Source organism: Nicotiana attenuata, chromosome 6 (assembly GCF_001879085.1).
Source record: "Nicotiana attenuata strain UT chromosome 6, NIATTr2, whole genome shotgun sequence".
Lineage (NCBI taxonomy): Eukaryota > Viridiplantae > Streptophyta > Magnoliopsida > Solanales > Solanaceae > Nicotiana > Nicotiana attenuata.
This window is the reverse complement of record NC_031994.1, coordinates 71,626,692-71,644,006: the sequence shown is the minus strand read 5'-3', so window position 1 is coordinate 71,644,006 and position 17,315 is coordinate 71,626,692. Positions and strand designations below refer to the sequence as shown.

Genomic DNA, 17,315 nt, shown 5'->3' with positions numbered 1-17,315 from the left:
ATTTCTTCCGTCCCGATAATCTTTCTCCATTTATTCTCTCTTTGATTTGTTTTCTTTTACATGTTCCAAACAACACTTCACTTTTATCTCCCTAATATAAAGCCTTGAAATTACCAGCAGACTTCATCAAGAATAATTCCACATAGGTTTTGTCTCCAACTCTGGTTCATAAATAGATCTATTTTCGGATAGACAATTTTGTCTAGAAATCGCAGAAAAACTTGATGAATTAGCTTCAAGAGCTTGAAAAATAGCTCCTAGACGATAACGACAATGAGGTAAAAATGGCTGCAATAATCAAGTGCTTCGCCCGAGATGGGAATTTGCAAATTCGTGGCCCTTCTTGGGTCAAATCTCTTATTTTTTCACTTGTTACTGCTGGTCGACCTAGGGTTTCGCTAAATAGTTGAGAGTGTTGGCTTGTTTCCTTAATCCTGTGGTGGATTTATGGCAGACGGTGGCCCTAAAATAGTAGGAGCCACTGGTGTTAGGGTGAAGCAAGGTTGGTTGGTGGAGATGATTTATTGAGGGAGACAATGAAAATATTTTGGAGGAAAAGAAGGAAAATGTGGTGTGGGCCACACATAAAAATAATTTGAGCTGAAAATAAAAGAAAACAACATTATTTAGTGTCCTCCTCATGCCCTCAATGCTTAGTGAGGCACAATTAATTTGCCATGTCAGCACAAGGTGTTTAAAAGGCGTGTCTAAATGGTCAGTAGGTTAGTTTAAGTGTTCAAATGATCGTTGGAGACAACTTAAATGGGCGATTTATGCATTTCACCTTAAAAAATTCTCCTATAAGGATATTTTAATAGATCGTATGTTTGTAAAAAAAAATTAATTTTACTAACACATAAATTTACTTATCAAAAATTTGACGAAGTAAGATTAAAATAATATTCATATAATAAAAAACCCGAAAATGCCAAAAATCCGACAAAATCGAACCAATCCAAACCGATATAGTTGATTTGGTTTGGTCTTGATAAAAACCGAACCAACTCGATCCATGTACCTCCCTAATAATGATAGCTTTAATATTTCAAGATATTATTAAGCTAACGTTGTCAATATCCTGGAAATTTTGCAAAATGAATCAAGCCAATGGTTGTAATATGAATTTAAGGGTGTGTTTGGTATGAAGGAAAATGTTTTCCATGGAAAATGTTTTCCTAGAAAATGTTTTCATGGAAAATGAGTGATTTTATCACTTATTTTTCCTTGTTTGGTTGGTGAGTGGAAAACATTTTCTGGAAAATATTTTCTATTGTTTGGTTAGAGAGTAGAAATATTTTTTTTAGGAAAATATTTTTTATGCAACTCTCCTCAACCCTCCCCCTCCCCCCCACCCCTCCCCCTCGCGCACCCCTTCCCCAAGTCTCTAAAAATTGATATAACCCAAAGCAACTAATGTGTTGCTTTACTTTTTTTACGTAAAAACCGCGAACTTTCGAACCCGTAAACTTTATAATTTCTAAACTCGTAAACTTTCAAACACATAAACCTCTAAACTCATAACTTGGAACTTGTAAAATTTCGAACTTGTAAACCGGCACATGAAAAAATTAAAATTGAAAATATATATATAAAAAAATATTTTTCCTGGGGGGGGGCAGGGGGCAGGGGCAGGGAGGTATGTGCAGAAAAATAAAAAAATAGAAATTTGAGTTANNGGCGGGGAGGGGGGGGGGGCAGTGAGGGTGGGGTTTGGCGGGGATAGCAGGAACTGAAATTTAAAAAAAAATCCTTTTTGGAGAGAGAGGTGGGGTGGGGTTTGGGTGGGTGGGTGTGGGGGTGTGGGGGTGGGTTGAGGGATAGGGTGGGTAGGTTGAGAAGGAGTTTTGGAAAATGTTTTCCCTTCTCTTGATAAGGAAAATATTTTCCTCCAATTGAAGGAAAATGAGTTGATAAGGAAAATGTTTTTCAAAATATTTAAGCCAACCAAATATGGGAAAATTGGAAAAACATTTTTCGAAAAATGATTTCCTTCGTACCAAACACACCCCAAAAGCAGCTCGATGTGGTGGTAATATGTAATTTACTCGATTCTAAAAAAATATCCCAAGCATTAATAAGTTGGAAGAAGGTTAGCTACTATTTACAGCAAAGCCAGAATACAAAGAACCATAAAGTGATTGAAGCTCGAAATATACGCAGGAACGAATATTAAAAAAAAATACGTAATTACTTGGAACAAAAGAAAGTGATATCACCACTAAAGAAGGGCAGTTTTCCTTTGCATGTAACTATTATGCTCCCTTCATTACAAAAATTTTGGACAAGTATTGGGAACTTCTTCGGAAAATAGTACTCTGAAAAGACTTTTTGTACAAAAAAGATTTCAGTGCTACTAAAGAGTGTGTTTGGTATGGAGGAAATTGTTTGCTTGAAAATATTTTACCGGAAATTAAATAATTTTATCACTTATTTTCTCACATTTAGTTGGTGAGTAGAAAACTTTTTCTTCTTGATAGGGAAAATATTTTTCTCCAATTGGAGAAAAATAAGTTCACGAGGAAAATATTTTCTTGAACATTTAAGCAAACAAAACAAGGAAAAATTGGAAAGCATTTTCCACAAGGTATTCTTCTTCGTACCAAACAGGCAACACACCCGTAGTCTTTTGAATATTTACAAGTATTTTGTGAGAATAAATCTCTTCTGGAAAAGAAACGGCTTCTCCAGAAAACATGTCTTTTAAGGAAACATTTTTCCACATTTCATGTAAAAAAATTAAACTTCACTCTCCCCAGACGATGGGGAGAAAGAAACTGTGTTTCCGCAAGCGTATCTCAGTGTCATCATCCCAAAAGACATTAAATTTACTAATAGTTTCTTAGCAAAATATAACCTGAGCTCCCACTAATACGACCCTTAAAATGGAGTTACCTGTAACGAAGACCTTTTCAGATCTGTACTCCACCTAAAACAAAATTTTGTAATATGATTTTCTTAGGACTTGGGAGGGGAAGGGGTGTGCGAAAGCATTTCCCTAGAAGGCTTTTTCTATAATACAAATTCACCACCCGTAATTCTATAATTGAGACACTGTAACTAGGGATCATGCCACCTGCCCAGGGCCTCTCCCATGCGAACCCTGTCTCCCTTTTTAATACAAAACCTGAATTCTGCTGACATGCTTTTATCTGCAGAAGGTTCTGATATCGGAGCTTGGAAGACCAGAACCACTGTTGAACCCATATTGAAGGCTGCTAGCTGCAGAGTTCAACGGTCAAAGTTAAGCATTTATTAAATAGAGAATTACTCAATTGATCTATTGTTTGTCGACGCTCATCAAATCAAAAATGGGATAAAGTTATTGTACAACATTTACATACTATTATTTTGTCCATAAGATGTTGACATTGTTATACGCAGACTAGCAAAACTATTCTGGTATTCCCGAATATCCATGAACATATTGCAAACTATGATGAGCGCTTCAAAATCAATTTCTTGGCTAGAGCCACAATAGCACTACTCAGAATGAACTGTTTCTTCTAGTCTGTAATATATATATAAAACACGGAACTTTATTAAAAAGGGGGAAAGAAAAGGAGAGGAGATCATTAGTCTAGTTTGGTAATATCTGCATTACAAGCCTAAAAGCCAAACTGCAAATCCATGCAATACCAGGTGTATTAAGTACAAACCATAGGTGAAAAAAGAACGAATAGATTTTGCAATTCATTGCAAAATGCAGAGGCGGCTCAACACCCTGTATGTGGCCTAAAGCAAAAATTTAAAAAGAGGCCTCAACATTCGAGATTAAGAAATGCTTTTTCATATCTAATCCTTTGATAATTTCATTAGCTTAAGATTGAAAAATTGTTTACAAAGCACTTAAAGAATAGAAGAAGACTCTACAATATCATAGTTATAAATAAAATTGATTCAAGTTGAAGTGAGTTAGACAAATTAAGAAGTTGATCCCATTAACCATGCGTGAGGTAACAAAAAAGAACAATAAAAAATAGGAAGTGAATGCAAATTTAATAATCTACAATTTTTAGTATAAACTTAAAAAATTAACAACAAATGATTAAAACTAATTTATTTATCACTAATAATAAATACATAATTATTTATACTATATATAATTTGAGTAAATTTGGGGCCTTAATTTTTGGGGGCCTAAAGCCACTGCTTTAGTCGCTTTAGGGTTGAGTCGCCACTGGCAAAATGGGATTTATTTCTGGTACACCCACATCAACTGGCCAAGTAATATAATTTATCATATGATATTTTGCATGCTCAAAAGATGCCACAAAAACTAAAGTTTAGCATGCATTTTTCTCTTCCAAACTAAGATCAAATTTCAGGATCGTACCTCATCTCCTTTCTTCAGGAAAACACCAGTGCCTTTGGGTTCATATACCTGTTCTTCAGGAGGTTCTGGATGTAGCATCTTCTTCCATGGCCTATTTGTTCGCAGAGTTGGTTCAATGAAAAGCTGAAACATCAAAAAAACAATTTTGAGTCAAATAGAACCAGGTGAAGGCCACAGTGGGATCTGCAAATGGGTATCATCGCGTACTTCATCCACAGTTAAAATAGCAGGGTATAGCTAGTTTTCGGACTGGTCATTCAAAAATAGCCAGCATTTACCAAGTCAATGAAAAATAGCCACTATTTTGCTGAAGCAGAGATCGGTCCAGCATAATATACTGGAATTCGGTGCACCTGTGTATGAACTCCAGCATATTATGCTGGCTCCAGTATAATATACTGGAGACTGGAGCACCGTGCTCCAAACTCCAGTATATTATGCTGGACCGGTATACTTGCTGGAACTCCAATATATTATGCTGGAGTTCTAGTGTACTTATGCTGGAACTCCATCAGCATACTTATCTTAGAACTCCAGTATAATATGCCGGAGTTCAAGTATACTTATGTCGGAACTCCAGCATAATATACTGGCGTATTTTCCGGGTTTTGAACAGTGTTTTCGCTCAGATTTATCGTTACATGAAAAGTGGCTAAATATCGATTACTTTTAAAACTGGGCTATTTTTGAGCGACCAGTTGTAAATCTGGCTATTTTTGAATTTAACCCTCATACACACTATCGGTGGGTCCATCTTTAATGAACTAGTAATTGAGATTTCTTATATGATTTGTCCACACTCCTTATTATCTCTTGGTTGATTAATTATAGAGTTGTCAATAAGGGTTGGGCCCGTTGGGCCAGCCCAACCCACTCCATAATTTAATAGTATTGGGCTATGATTTTTGGAGCCCATTCAAAAACGAGGCTTTTAAGCCCGGCCCAAGTATGCCCGTGGCCCTTATGCCATGAGCACCTTGAAAATATTTTTGAGTAGTTTGTTTTGAATATTGACTATTAATGAATTTGTGTTTTATAGTAATCTATTGGAACAATGCTAAAAGTTATTAAGTTTTGCATAAACTTTCTATCCAACATGTATGTGTGTGTGTGTGTGTGTGTGTGTATATATACGAATTATCCCTCGTTATTTACCGCCACTACATCAAACTTAAGGACATCCTTGTCATTTTACAGAATTCCAAATTTCATCTCTATATTTCCCAAAAATAAACCCCAAACTTTCCGAAATTCTTTCCCATAACCCCTTCACCTCTCTTCTCTTCTCAATCTATCCATACGAAGAACACATCGTGGAAATGGAGTCGTGTATATTTGCAAATATGAAGTAGAAGAAAAATCTAAGCTTCGTCTTCTACCTTCAACATCAATTTTGTAACTGTAATTTAAATCTTCCATGAATTTCACCAAAATTCCCCCAATTTTTCATATTCCTCAAATTTTGATATCGCAAAACGTTTGAAATATGAAGATCAGATTTAACTATTGAGCACCGAACTAAGGCTTCAAGGTTGATCAATTCTAAACTTCAAATTGAATTTCGTTTTGTTAGAATGAGCATCTTTAGTTGATTGCTGTGTTGCAAGGTTGAGACTCCATAGCGTAATTTTTTTCTAAAATGCATAAAAAATATGAAGATAACCCAGAAAGAATGCTTCTCCATCTGCCATCTTGAATAATTGCTGCAGTTTTTTCTTTTTCGACGAATTTTTGAGAGATCCGGAAAAATAATTGTCTTAGGTTTTTCTTATTCAGTCACTCTTCTCTTCCAAGAGATAGCTGAAGCTGCGGTGCGCTACTAGGGACTTCTAGATGATGACAAGGAGTTGTCTGCAACTTTTTTTAATTTTGTTTTGCTAAAAAGACATAATTACCTATGACATATCAAGGAACTTAAAACCAATAGCAGGGATAATTTGGACAAATCAAATATGTATACAATGCTAACCTACTACGACCATGTAGTACACACACACTATATTAAAAGCACGAAGGCACCTAGCGAAATGTCGTTCGTCTTTTTTTCCCTTTAAAAATATATTTCATTCTAGACAAAATAGTCATTTTATTATTTCCATAATATTTAGGGTTTTAAAGTCACCTAAAATCAGGGAAACTTTTTTACTTTTTTGGTAAGAAAATTAGAAAAACTCCGCATTCAAGTTATTCAATTATTATTTGTTCCTTCGCTGGACATCTAACAATATTAAGATTCAACAATAAATTTTGTTCGTCCTTGAGGAGGAACAACAATCAAGGAGGAACTCTTTAAAAAGCGATTCAAATGACAATTCTTTGTCGCCTATTTTCTCATATTTATGCTACATCGAAGCATGTGGAAAAACACATGAAGATAATCAAGTTCAAGATCCACAAAGCAAACTGCTATACAATTCTGTGTTGATAAGTTAGAAAATATGAGTTAGAAGATTACTATATTTGAGACCCAACTTTTTTTTTGCTTCTTTTTGTGCTTTTATGGATGATTTCTTTGTTAAATTTGGGGTGACAACGTGTTTTATTTTGATGAGCAAGAGATTAAATTTAAACTTAACACGTTATCTTTTTATCGTTGCACATTTGGAATTTGCAGGAATAAAGTGGCTTGCGTAAATTATATAATGGAGGAGATCATTAACAAGTAACAATGTTAAAGAGTACTATCCTATCTATCTATCGTTTGAACCCACAAACCTATAGGCACCACAGAAATAGTAATCCTTTGACTTTCTCTTAGTTTTAAATTTGTTGTTGTTTGACATACAATATTTTGTTCATTATTTGAAATTAATTCTCCTCACTCTTTCTTTCTTTCTTATTTTTGATATTTTGATTTTTTTTGTTTGAAAATACTTTTTAGTTTTTAGTTTAGTCTTAACAAAAATATTTAAGTTTCATTTATTATGTTATGAAAGTATGTTATAAAGTTTTGGATAATTTCAATTCCAGCTATGATGGTTTGGGTATGAAAAGTTTAGTATTTATCAACTAATATATTAGTTGTTATTAATATTATCATTTTACATTTATTCCAAAAATGACAGCTCCTTTTATATGTTTTATAAGTTAAGTTATTTGTTGCAAAAAATTAAATTAATATTCGTCATGTTAGACTTTATACTGTCAGTTATCAAGTTTTTAGAGATAGCTAAATGAGATTAATATTCATTGTTTTCAAGACTTGCACCTTTTTTATTTATAACTCACAAACATTATTTGATAATATCTATGTTTTTTAAAACTATATATTTATTGGTATGGGTACACGTGCATCGCACGTGTATATATACATGTATTGCATTTTAGGTTAAAACTAAAATTTTAAAAAATATGAAAAATAATTTTAAAATTATGGGCCGGCCCGTGGGGCCCGCGACCCACGTGGGGCTGGGCCACGCTGACCATTTTAAGGCCATTGAAATAGTGGGCCGGCTCATCCCAGTTCGTAAAATGCCAAAGCCCATGTGGGCTGGGCTAAGCTGGGCCGGGCCAGCCCGTATTGACAGCAACAGTTAATTATATGCAACAGTGTCAGTTATGCTTCACTAGCCTGGTTACTACCGGGGTTTCTAATGGTAAAGTCGATGACAATCAAAAGCCGATGCCCCTCTGTTGTCTTGGTCATCCAACTCCAGTTTCTCTTTCTAATTATATATTATATTAAGCTCCGGAAATTTTTGTCCTTGCTAGTTTATATTGTAGAATTTCATAGCCATGATCCTTGTTGAAAAAATCATAGCCATGACAATGCACTTGAATGTCACAGCTTGCTTATAGAAATTCTTCAGGTCATTATTAGTGTGGAGGAATAAATCTCATCTCATGATTCATAATGCAATATTATCACTAAGGCACCTATAGTGCAAAAGCCTAAAAGACTGATGATAAGTTTCTGCACAAGTAATAAATGAAATATTAACACAACTACACCCCCCCCCCCCGGCCGCAAAAGGAAGCTTAGTTTTTTATTAAAACCCCCCTTGCTCAGTTTAACTTAACAAAATTGAGTAACTTGATAATGAAAAAGATCCAGTGGGCAGTCTAAAAATATATTTACAGAGAAAAAAATGAATACTTGTATACAAACAGATAACTGACACACTTTAAAGATACAAAATTAAGTGTTCCGCCAAGGGACAAGCATCATAGCTTACCTCAATGGAGCCAATATTTGTTGCACCTATGGCTGCCATTGCCATAAAACCTTCTTGCCACTTACCTTCGAGCACAATCTGATAATAGGCAGAAATCACAAAAGGGAGAACACACATCATTTTTGTGAGAATGCACGGGAGAAAAATCTATTTATTAACAATGATACAATAAGCCCTATATATAATACATATTCTGCTCCTACTACATATAGGACTAGGACATATTCTACTCCTACTACATACGGGACTAGGACATACTCTACTCCTACTACATATGGGACTAGGACTATTTACACATAACTATCTAACACTCCCCTCAAGCCGGTGCATACAAATCATATGTACCGAGCTTGTTATATATGTAACTAATACGAGGACCAGTGAGGGACTTGGTGAAAATATTTACAAGCTGATCATTCGACATACAAGGCCACTAGACTCCCCCTGAGCAACAAAACCAGGTGGTTGCTGATAAACAGGAGTTGGCCGAAAGGTCGCCGGAAAAATCTTAAAATAGTGAGACTAAGCCAAATTCCAAACTACAAAATAGGTTTTGAAACACCACCAGAAAACATAAACTTTTCTAGGAAATTATTGTTCACGCTGGTAAAAGTACATTGTTCACGCCGTAAAAAAATAAAAAGTTGTCAGAATTTGATGTAATTTATATGGTAGGATCGGAATCACTGGACAAGTAGTTATCCTGAAGAAGTTCTGTCAAAAAATGGCCGGAATGGCTCACACGCGCCGGAAAAGTTACTGTAGCTCGTCGGGACCCTAGTTTTGGTGGCGCATGAGGGACTTTCTGCCGGAGTGATTGACTGGGATTTTGTTGCCTGACTATTCCGAACAAGTTGGTAGTGTTGGTTTTCGCGCAACAGTCACCGATGAGGAGATAACGCAAATCAATCTTGAGTCGTCAACCGGAAAGACGCACGGTGACTGACTTTTCTGTTCCGATGGGACTGAAATTTCTGGGGTTTAGTCGCACAAGGGTTTCAGATCTGATGGTGGTACTGGTATATGCACAGTACCACTTAGCAGTGATGAACCCTTGGAACAAAACGAAGTTGCCGGAAATTTGCACGGCGATGAGATCTTTCTTCCCGGATGTCGCTGGAATGACGCACAACGATAATTTTCTCACTGAAGCTCTGATACCATGTGAGAATGCACGGGAGAAAAATCTATTTATTAACAATGATACAATAAGCCCTATATATAATACATATTCTGCTCCTACTACATATAGGACTAGGACATATTCTACTCCTACTACATACGGGACTAGGACATACTCTACTCCTACTACATATGGGACTAGGACTATTTACACATAACTATCTAACAATTTTGTTAGACATTGATAGTCACAGAGAGAATGAGCAAGAATAATCAGAAGAAAAAAGAAATTTACTGGATATGCGACGAACTAGGAATATGTAACTGAAAACAAGAACATTGACATTTGAAAGGAACAAACAAGTAAAAACTTTCTATTAGGAGGACTTCTCTACGGGATTTGAACCTTGAATTCCAAGGTTTGCAGCTACTTCATAGACCACTAGGTCACACGTGGGACTACTATCGTCCTTATTGTAATACCTTGAGCACATATATTCATTTATTTTAGAAAAAGTAGCAGGCCCAATCAATCTTTATACTCTTGATGCAACAGACTCCTTTTGTCTAACTGTATTCCCAAATGAATTATTTAAAAGTAATGGAAAATGTCATTTGTTTTGCAAACAAAACGCAATTGGGTCTTCTTGCCCAATTTCATTCTATCCCAACCACGGTTATTTTAGTTGCTGGCAGACTTTTTCCTTCGATTTTGTGGGCTTTCTTTTTTTGGTGACTTGGAGGAAAAAAATGGAATTACTTTTTACTTTAGTCACATGAAAAACACGTGATTTCTGTTAGTTTTAGTGGCCCCATTTGGATGTTCCGCCCATTGAACTAAGAGTGCTTAGTTTTAGAAAACTTTAAGGACCCTATATGCTCAAGATAATACAATAGGGACAAAACCAACCTTCAAACTTAACAGATGTTAATTTTCAACTGGCTCACCAAGTTCTCCATAAAGAGGGACATACATGGCTGGTTCAATCATAACATTCCATGAGACTAAAAATTTATGCATAACTTGCTTCTGGTGCAAATAACAACAGCAATAACTACTTTATAACCTCTTTCGGATAAGTCACCATCTTAAAAAGATCAAGAAGAAAACAGGGAATTGAACGCAACTACAGCATGGTTAATCAGATTTTACCCTTTCATTCTCCACGTGAAGATTTCTTATTGTCCTGGTAGCTCGTTCATTCATGGGAAAGAGACAACCTATCAAACAAATGAATGGAATAAATAAACCACCGGTAGGAAAAAAAAAAGGTCAGTCCGGTGCACAAGGCATCCCGCATTCACGCAGGGTCCCGGGAAGGGCCGCACCCCAAGAGGTGTGATTTAGGCAAGCATTAGTGGCTGCTTCTACGGCTCGAACCCGTGACCTATAGGTCAGAAGGAGACAACTTTACTGTTGCTCCAAGGCTCCCCGCCCTTTAGGGGTCTCTTGAATGAATCTAAAAAAAGAATTTAGCCAATTGGACAATCTCACTAACAAGTCACATAATTCCTTAACAGGTGACTCAACCACACTGAGTGGCCTTAAGTTTTGCAAATTGATATGTTAATACATTTTCCTATCGGGTACAAGTATCTGATTGTATACAAACACGATGGTCATTATACTAAAGTCCTCTATGTTAGTTTCAGTCACATAATATCTTTTCATTATCATATCAAATACGGTTAGAATATGCGTGAAAACAAAGAATACCAGTAACCAACCCTCATGTGTTGAAGACACAAATATAGATATACCGGACTATCAATATCGACTAAATGAGAGTGTGGCTGACAAGGTAAAAGAACAAATCAGCCACAGTTTTCTAGACCCTTTTCTGGGGGGAAAGGATAGTGGGTATGGCTCATCTTTTCCCAGACTAGTTTACTCACTGGTAATCATTCCATGTACAGGAACTGGGAAAAAAAAGGGCTCAAACTACAGGGATCTGATACCTGGCTTTCTTGGTATAAGTAGTTGTCTATATAGGCTGACAACATTTCCTAGGTTGTTTCGGTATCAATAAATTATGGTACCCAAAAGATCCTTTCTGCAAGACCGGTGTATCCTTTCTATATCATTGAAACATGACTATTTTGGGCAGGGTGGGGTAAAGGGCGTGAGGTGAAGCGATCAAAAAGATAGGACAAATAGAAAATGACGCGAACTGCAAGCCTAATATTGTGGATGAACTCTTTTGAACCGATGGATGCAAACGTGAAGACTTACCAGAGAAATGCCGACGACCAAGAACATTCCAATCAACTGGTGAGTGTATGCGATGATAATCTCCAGGTCTCAAGTAAATCACACAGTAAAAGAGACCTTTCAATGGACTGCAATAAGTCAACTTTCAGTTTCAAATTAAGTAGCATTCTCTCCTTTATCACCAAGAAATTATTACCAAACGCAAACAAAAAGTAGAAAACATAAGGAAATAAAAAGATAAAAGGTTCATCTGATGACCGAGTACTACATGTTAGGCACCTGCTAACTAGATATAATTTGTCTAGGAGTATAGATGCTCATTCCCATAAAAAGACGTATGTTGTCCAGAATGGTTTAAGAATTAAAATATACAGTTTTAAAGGAGAACTGGACATAGAGCTTTTTTTTTTGGTCAAAAATAAGGAGATGGAAGAAGGATCCTAGAGAAGATCAACAAGTGCCTTGGCAGTTTTTTATATTCAAACTAGCCTAGTTGGCCTATTCTGCCAACAAGCGCTATGCATCAAAGAGATGATTAATTAAGGGAAACAGACATTTTCATAGTACACCTAAGGTGTTGACATGTTGTAGTATATTATAGATACCCTCACAGCACACAGTTTAACATTCATGTGATTACCATGCTGGTGCAGGATCTCGGACTTTAGGAGAAGCCAATGAAACTCTCCACCAAGACTTTTGATTTGCATCATCTGTAGAACCTTCTTGCCCACCATCTTCATTTTTATTGTCATCAACCACAGCCATGGGAAGAAGGGAGCTGGCACCAAGAAGTGAAGAAGCAGAATAAGAGAATCCTTTGACTTGCTCAATCATAGCCCCAGCTTTTTTCAACTCCCCAAATTGGAGAACAGTACCGTCAACTGGACTAACCTACAGCCATATAAACCAACTCAAAAAGGTCAGAATATTTGATAATCTGCAATATTTAGAAACACCAAGAGAACCAAGAGATAACTAGGAAGCTGGTTACCAGTTACCAGACAACATGGATTGCAATCAATAGGTCTGGTACCCTCTTTCAATCTTCTGACAAAGAACTCCCGTAAAGATGCATATTCTTCCAAAGGCAAAGCTACTTCTTCCAAGTCTGGATTCAAAAATGGAGTTTAAATATTGCCATCATCAAAAGCTTATCTTTACATTCTCAATGTGTCAAAGAATAACTATGAAAATCTAAAGCATCAAGATTGTAAGAAGAAGCTATGAAAGTTTGGATAATCTGTTGAGAAGAAAGAAAAAAGGAGTAGCTTGTAAGCTTGATTAAGAGAAGGCTTATGATCATGTCAATTGGGATTGCTTATTGAAATTGTTAAAACTGATGAATTTTGGTGAAAAATGGTCGGAATGGATAAGATTTTGCATTTCATCAGTGAAATTTTCCATTTTAATTAATGGAAATCCACAAGGCTTTTTCAGTTCTCACAGAGGTATCAGGCAAGTAGATCCCCTTTCACCCTATTTATTTGTCTTGGTAATGGAAATCCTTAGCAGTATGCTGAGGAAAGCAGAAGCTCTGGGATGGATTAGAGGTCTCAGAATTGGCAAGAATGATCAGGAAGGGATGATACTTACCTCTATGCTGATGACTCTCTCCTGTTTTGTGAAGCTGAGAGAGTACAAATCCTGTATTTGAGAGGGGTGCTACTATGTTTTGAGGCAGTCACTGGATTAAAAGTTAATTTGGCTAAAAGTAGCATTTTTAGTATAAATGTTGATGAGTGTAAAGTAGAAAATTTCCCTACTGTCTATTTGGGGTTACCTTTAGGGGCAAAGAGAAAGGATAAAAACATTTGGCAAGGCATCATTGAAAGGTGCAGCAATAAACTTACTCCATGGAAGAAGCAATACTTATCTTTTGGGGGCAGGCTGACTCTAATAAATACTGTCTTGGATGGGATACCCACATACACCATGTCCTTATTCAGTAGGCCTAAAGCAGTAGAAAAGAAATTAGATTCTATAAGAAGGAACTTTTTGTGGGATGGAACATGGAAGCTCAGACAAGAAGAAGACACATCTGGTTAAATGGCAAATGGTTATTGAAGATAAAAAGAGAGGTGGACTAGGAGTGAGGAATCTGAAATTGCACAATAAAAGCTTACTATTTAAATGGCTATGGAGATATAGTAGAGAGGGTGAGGAAGTTTGGCAGAAAATAATAGATGCCACTTATGGTGCAAAGATTGGGTGGAAACAAATTCCTTCTCAACTGAGAAGTTGTGGCGGGATTTGGAAAATGATTGGTGGCTGGTGGGATGAATTTTTACAGCATATTAGTTTGGAGGTGGGTGGTAGGATTAAATTTTGGCTGGATATTTGGTGTGGTAATGAGAGCTTCAAAAGCAGATTTCCAGATCTATTTAACTGTGCGTTGAATAAAGAGGGCTATGTTGCAGGTTTTAAAGCAGAATCAGGATGGGATGTTACTTTCAGAAGAAATCTGAACGACTGGGAAGTGGATAGTTTCTGTGAACTGCATCAACTTCTGAATTCATGTTCAATAGATCAACACAAAACAGAGAGGCTAATTTGGATCGGCAGCAGGGATAATATATTCACAGTGAATAATTGTTACAAAATGTTGCAACAACAAACTAGTCAGGGAACTCTAAACTGGCCTTGGAAGATGATTTGGAGAACTAAAGCACCTATGAAAGCAGCTTTTTTTTGGTTGGCTAGCAGCTAAGGATGCCTGCCAAACTCAACATAAGTTACAGAGGAGAGGGTTTTCTCTGTGCAGTAGATGTTTTTTTTGCAACTCAGAGGAGGAAACAGTTGAGCATCTCTTCTTGCATTGCAAATTTTCAAGACAATGCTGGGAATTTTTCTTGAACATAATGGGCATATCTCTGGTGCTACCTCAGAAGATTAGTAGCTTGCTGGAAATGTGGCAATCCCATAGAGTAAAAAGGAGCTTAAAGCTAATATGGAAAACTATTCCCAACTGCATAATGTGGACATTATGGCTGGAGTGAAATAAAGCATGCTTTGAGGGAAAGAGACTGCAGATTGCCAGAGTCAAAATCAAATGTATTAAAAACTTGTATTTCTGGTGTTATAGCAGTTCTTTAGATGAGATGGACCAGTATTTGGATTTTCTGCACTTGTTAGGAGAAAATTTATAGTATGAATTAAGTAAGAGTTGTAGTCTGGTCCTGTACTTTTTTCTATGTACCATCTTGTACCAGTTATAATAAAATCTTTACTTATCAAAAATAAATAAAAAAAGATTGTAAGAAGAATGCTCAGAGCATCACGAAGTAGAAACTAGAAAGGCTGCTTACTTGAATGAAATGCCCGAGCCCATCCTTTATATGCATATGGGCGCAGCCACATCGGAAGTTCCTGGTTGAGCATTGCATGGAGTCAAATTGATCCAGAATTTTTGACGAATCTTCTGCTATTTGAAATTGCTAGAGACTTACCACACTGGTCAAGGTACCCCAGAATCTAGAAATGGAGCGTAGTGGAAGCAATCTCATGAAAGTAGCCTACAATTGAGAAGGCAAATAAGTTCAACATAAAATAGAATAATGTGGCAAGCTGAAAGATTAATTGCATAGGAAATAGAAATGCGTTCTTACCTTTGCATCAGGCCGGAATTCTAAAGTTCCTTTTTCTCTTGCCTCTTCAACCTGCGACTCAAAGAGGGTTAGGATGCTCCATGGGAGAAAACATAATATCTTAACTTGATGTCATCTGATTTTGCACAAACCAAAAGAGAAACCCAACAGGCAATAGTTTGCAAACGGCATTAGGTTTATGAGTTAGAACAATACCTTTTGATCATCATAAAGACGTCGGGCATGGAGAAGACCAAGCATAACTATAGTTGCGACTGTTGCACCAGGCAATAAGAGATTGCTACCTGCATGCCAGTAGCCTCAGATCTCAGCTGTTGTGCCGCATGATAATATTGGGACAGGTGAACAAGTAACTGGATTAAGCACTATTAAGTTATAATCTGATGGAGCATTATATATAGTTTTATAGTTAAGGAACCAAGAACCAGATTGAATTTTTAGCAGTTCACAATAGCTATTCTGGGCAGGTAAAAGATTACCATGAAAAAACCAATCAGACACGACCCTTACATATGACCATCATCAATTCAAAATCTAAAAAAAAGAAAAAAGAAAAAGAAAAGCAAGAGGAGACCTCCAGTATGCGCAGCTCACTCCAGCTATCAACTCCACTTTCACTAGATTTAGTTTGGAATTTGCCACATAAGTCATTGTGCTCTATTTTGTTAATGTGTTAATTTGTGTGCCTATATGAATAAGGCACAAGATAATATTGTATACTAACTTTATTCCAATCCACTGAGTTTCTTTAACCCAACACTTCATACTGGTAATAATTTTCCTGCATCAAATAGAATATTCACTTGACTGTTTTAGGATTCTTTACCTTCCAACAGAATCTGATTTGCAGCCTCTGAACGTTTATTTGACCAAAAAGTGTACTCAAATTATAAATCATACTCTATGAGTTGACAAACAACATTTTAAAGTAACATAATATTTTACCTTTCACTCTGGGTGGGTACCCTGGCATCACATAGACTCTCATAGTACTCCTCCATTTCAACCATCTCATTTTAAATTTATCGAGCACATTGTCCAGAAGAATAAACCTAGAATCTGAATTGTCTATATTATTTTATTTTACCTCCTTGTTTGTTGACAGAGTGTCTAAGGAAGCTTGTGTGCATCCCGACTATTCAATTGATACAATTTTACCAACTTCCAGAGATAAATCAGAAAGTTCATCAATAGAATAAGAATTACAAAAATAATTTGAACTTTCACAATACATTAAAGTTCTCATCGCTCGTGATGGCCTCATTTCATATAAAATGCAACTCATTCACAGATTGTTTTTCAAGCAGAGAAGTAAAATAGAGTTGTACCCTGAGAGCTGCTGTTACTACTACTGCTGCCGCCACTGTTGAGCGAAGCTCGAGCTTCGGTGGCTTGTACCTTACGAAAAAAGGTAGTAAAATAGTAACGCTGTGCATGTAGATGATTGAGGCGTCCATTATAACCGAAGCAAGGAATTCTCTGAGGAGCCCTAAATTTCATCTTCTTTATCAGTGTGTTAAATCTTCGAAGTGGGTTTTTGTGGACTGCGTCTTGATTTGGTCACAGGAATTTCTAGTTAGGGTTGTTTTAGCTAAAGGGAATAGGAGACTGCCCATAAGAGGGTAAATATTTGGAAAATCAAAAATTTGATTAATTTTAAGAGAATCAATCATTAGGCTAAATAAATATAAAAATGAATGTGTTTCTTTTCTTTTCTATAAGTAGTTTATACTTTTAATTATACTAGTCTTAGGGTCATCTCAATAAGTATAAAAACTTTAAAATATTATATGAATAGTATTGAACTATTGTCACGATCCGCAATTTTCACCATCGGAACTGTGATGCGCCGATGGCGCATAACA

The 17,315-nt window shown here is 36.3% G+C and overlaps 1 protein-coding gene across 2 annotated transcripts; it reads right to left on the bottom strand.

Annotated features, from left to right (window-relative positions):
• On the bottom strand, positions 2,574–17,070 carry LOC109227177 (phosphatidylserine decarboxylase proenzyme 1, mitochondrial). Of its 2 annotated transcripts, XR_002068228.1 has the most exons (13): positions 16,779–17,070; positions 15,646–15,734; positions 15,451–15,501; positions 15,292–15,357; positions 15,151–15,211; positions 12,844–12,953; positions 12,483–12,736; positions 11,864–11,970; positions 10,784–10,851; positions 8,509–8,586; positions 4,334–4,456; positions 3,342–3,508; positions 3,132–3,219 (listed from the first exon to the last, which is right to left on the bottom strand). XR_002068228.1 is itself a non-coding variant. In XM_019392235.1 (12 exons), exons 1-12 carry the CDS (start codon positions 16,948–16,950, stop codon positions 3,058–3,060), a joined length of 1,341 nt encoding a protein of 446 aa, XP_019247780.1. In that variant the 3' UTR covers positions 2,574–3,057. The 2 variants fall into 2 exon arrangements, 1 of the variants encoding a protein (XP_019247780.1); XM_019392235.1 differs by lacking the exon at positions 3,342–3,508 and having other exon boundaries at positions 2,574–3,219; positions 16,779–16,950.

Coding starts and splice junctions, on each gene's coding strand:
- LOC109227177 (XM_019392235.1), bottom strand. CDS start 16,950: ATGAAATTTAGGGCTCCTCAGAGAATTCCTTGCTTCGGTTATAATGGA. Junction 12,737..12,843: donor ATTGCAATCCATGTTGTCTG/GTAACTGGTAAC, acceptor ATATGGCTGTAG/GTTAGTCCAGTTGACGGTAC. Junction 11,971..12,482: donor CGAGATCCTGCACCAGCATG/GTAATCACATGA, acceptor GACTTATTGCAG/TCCATTGAAAGGTCTCTTTT.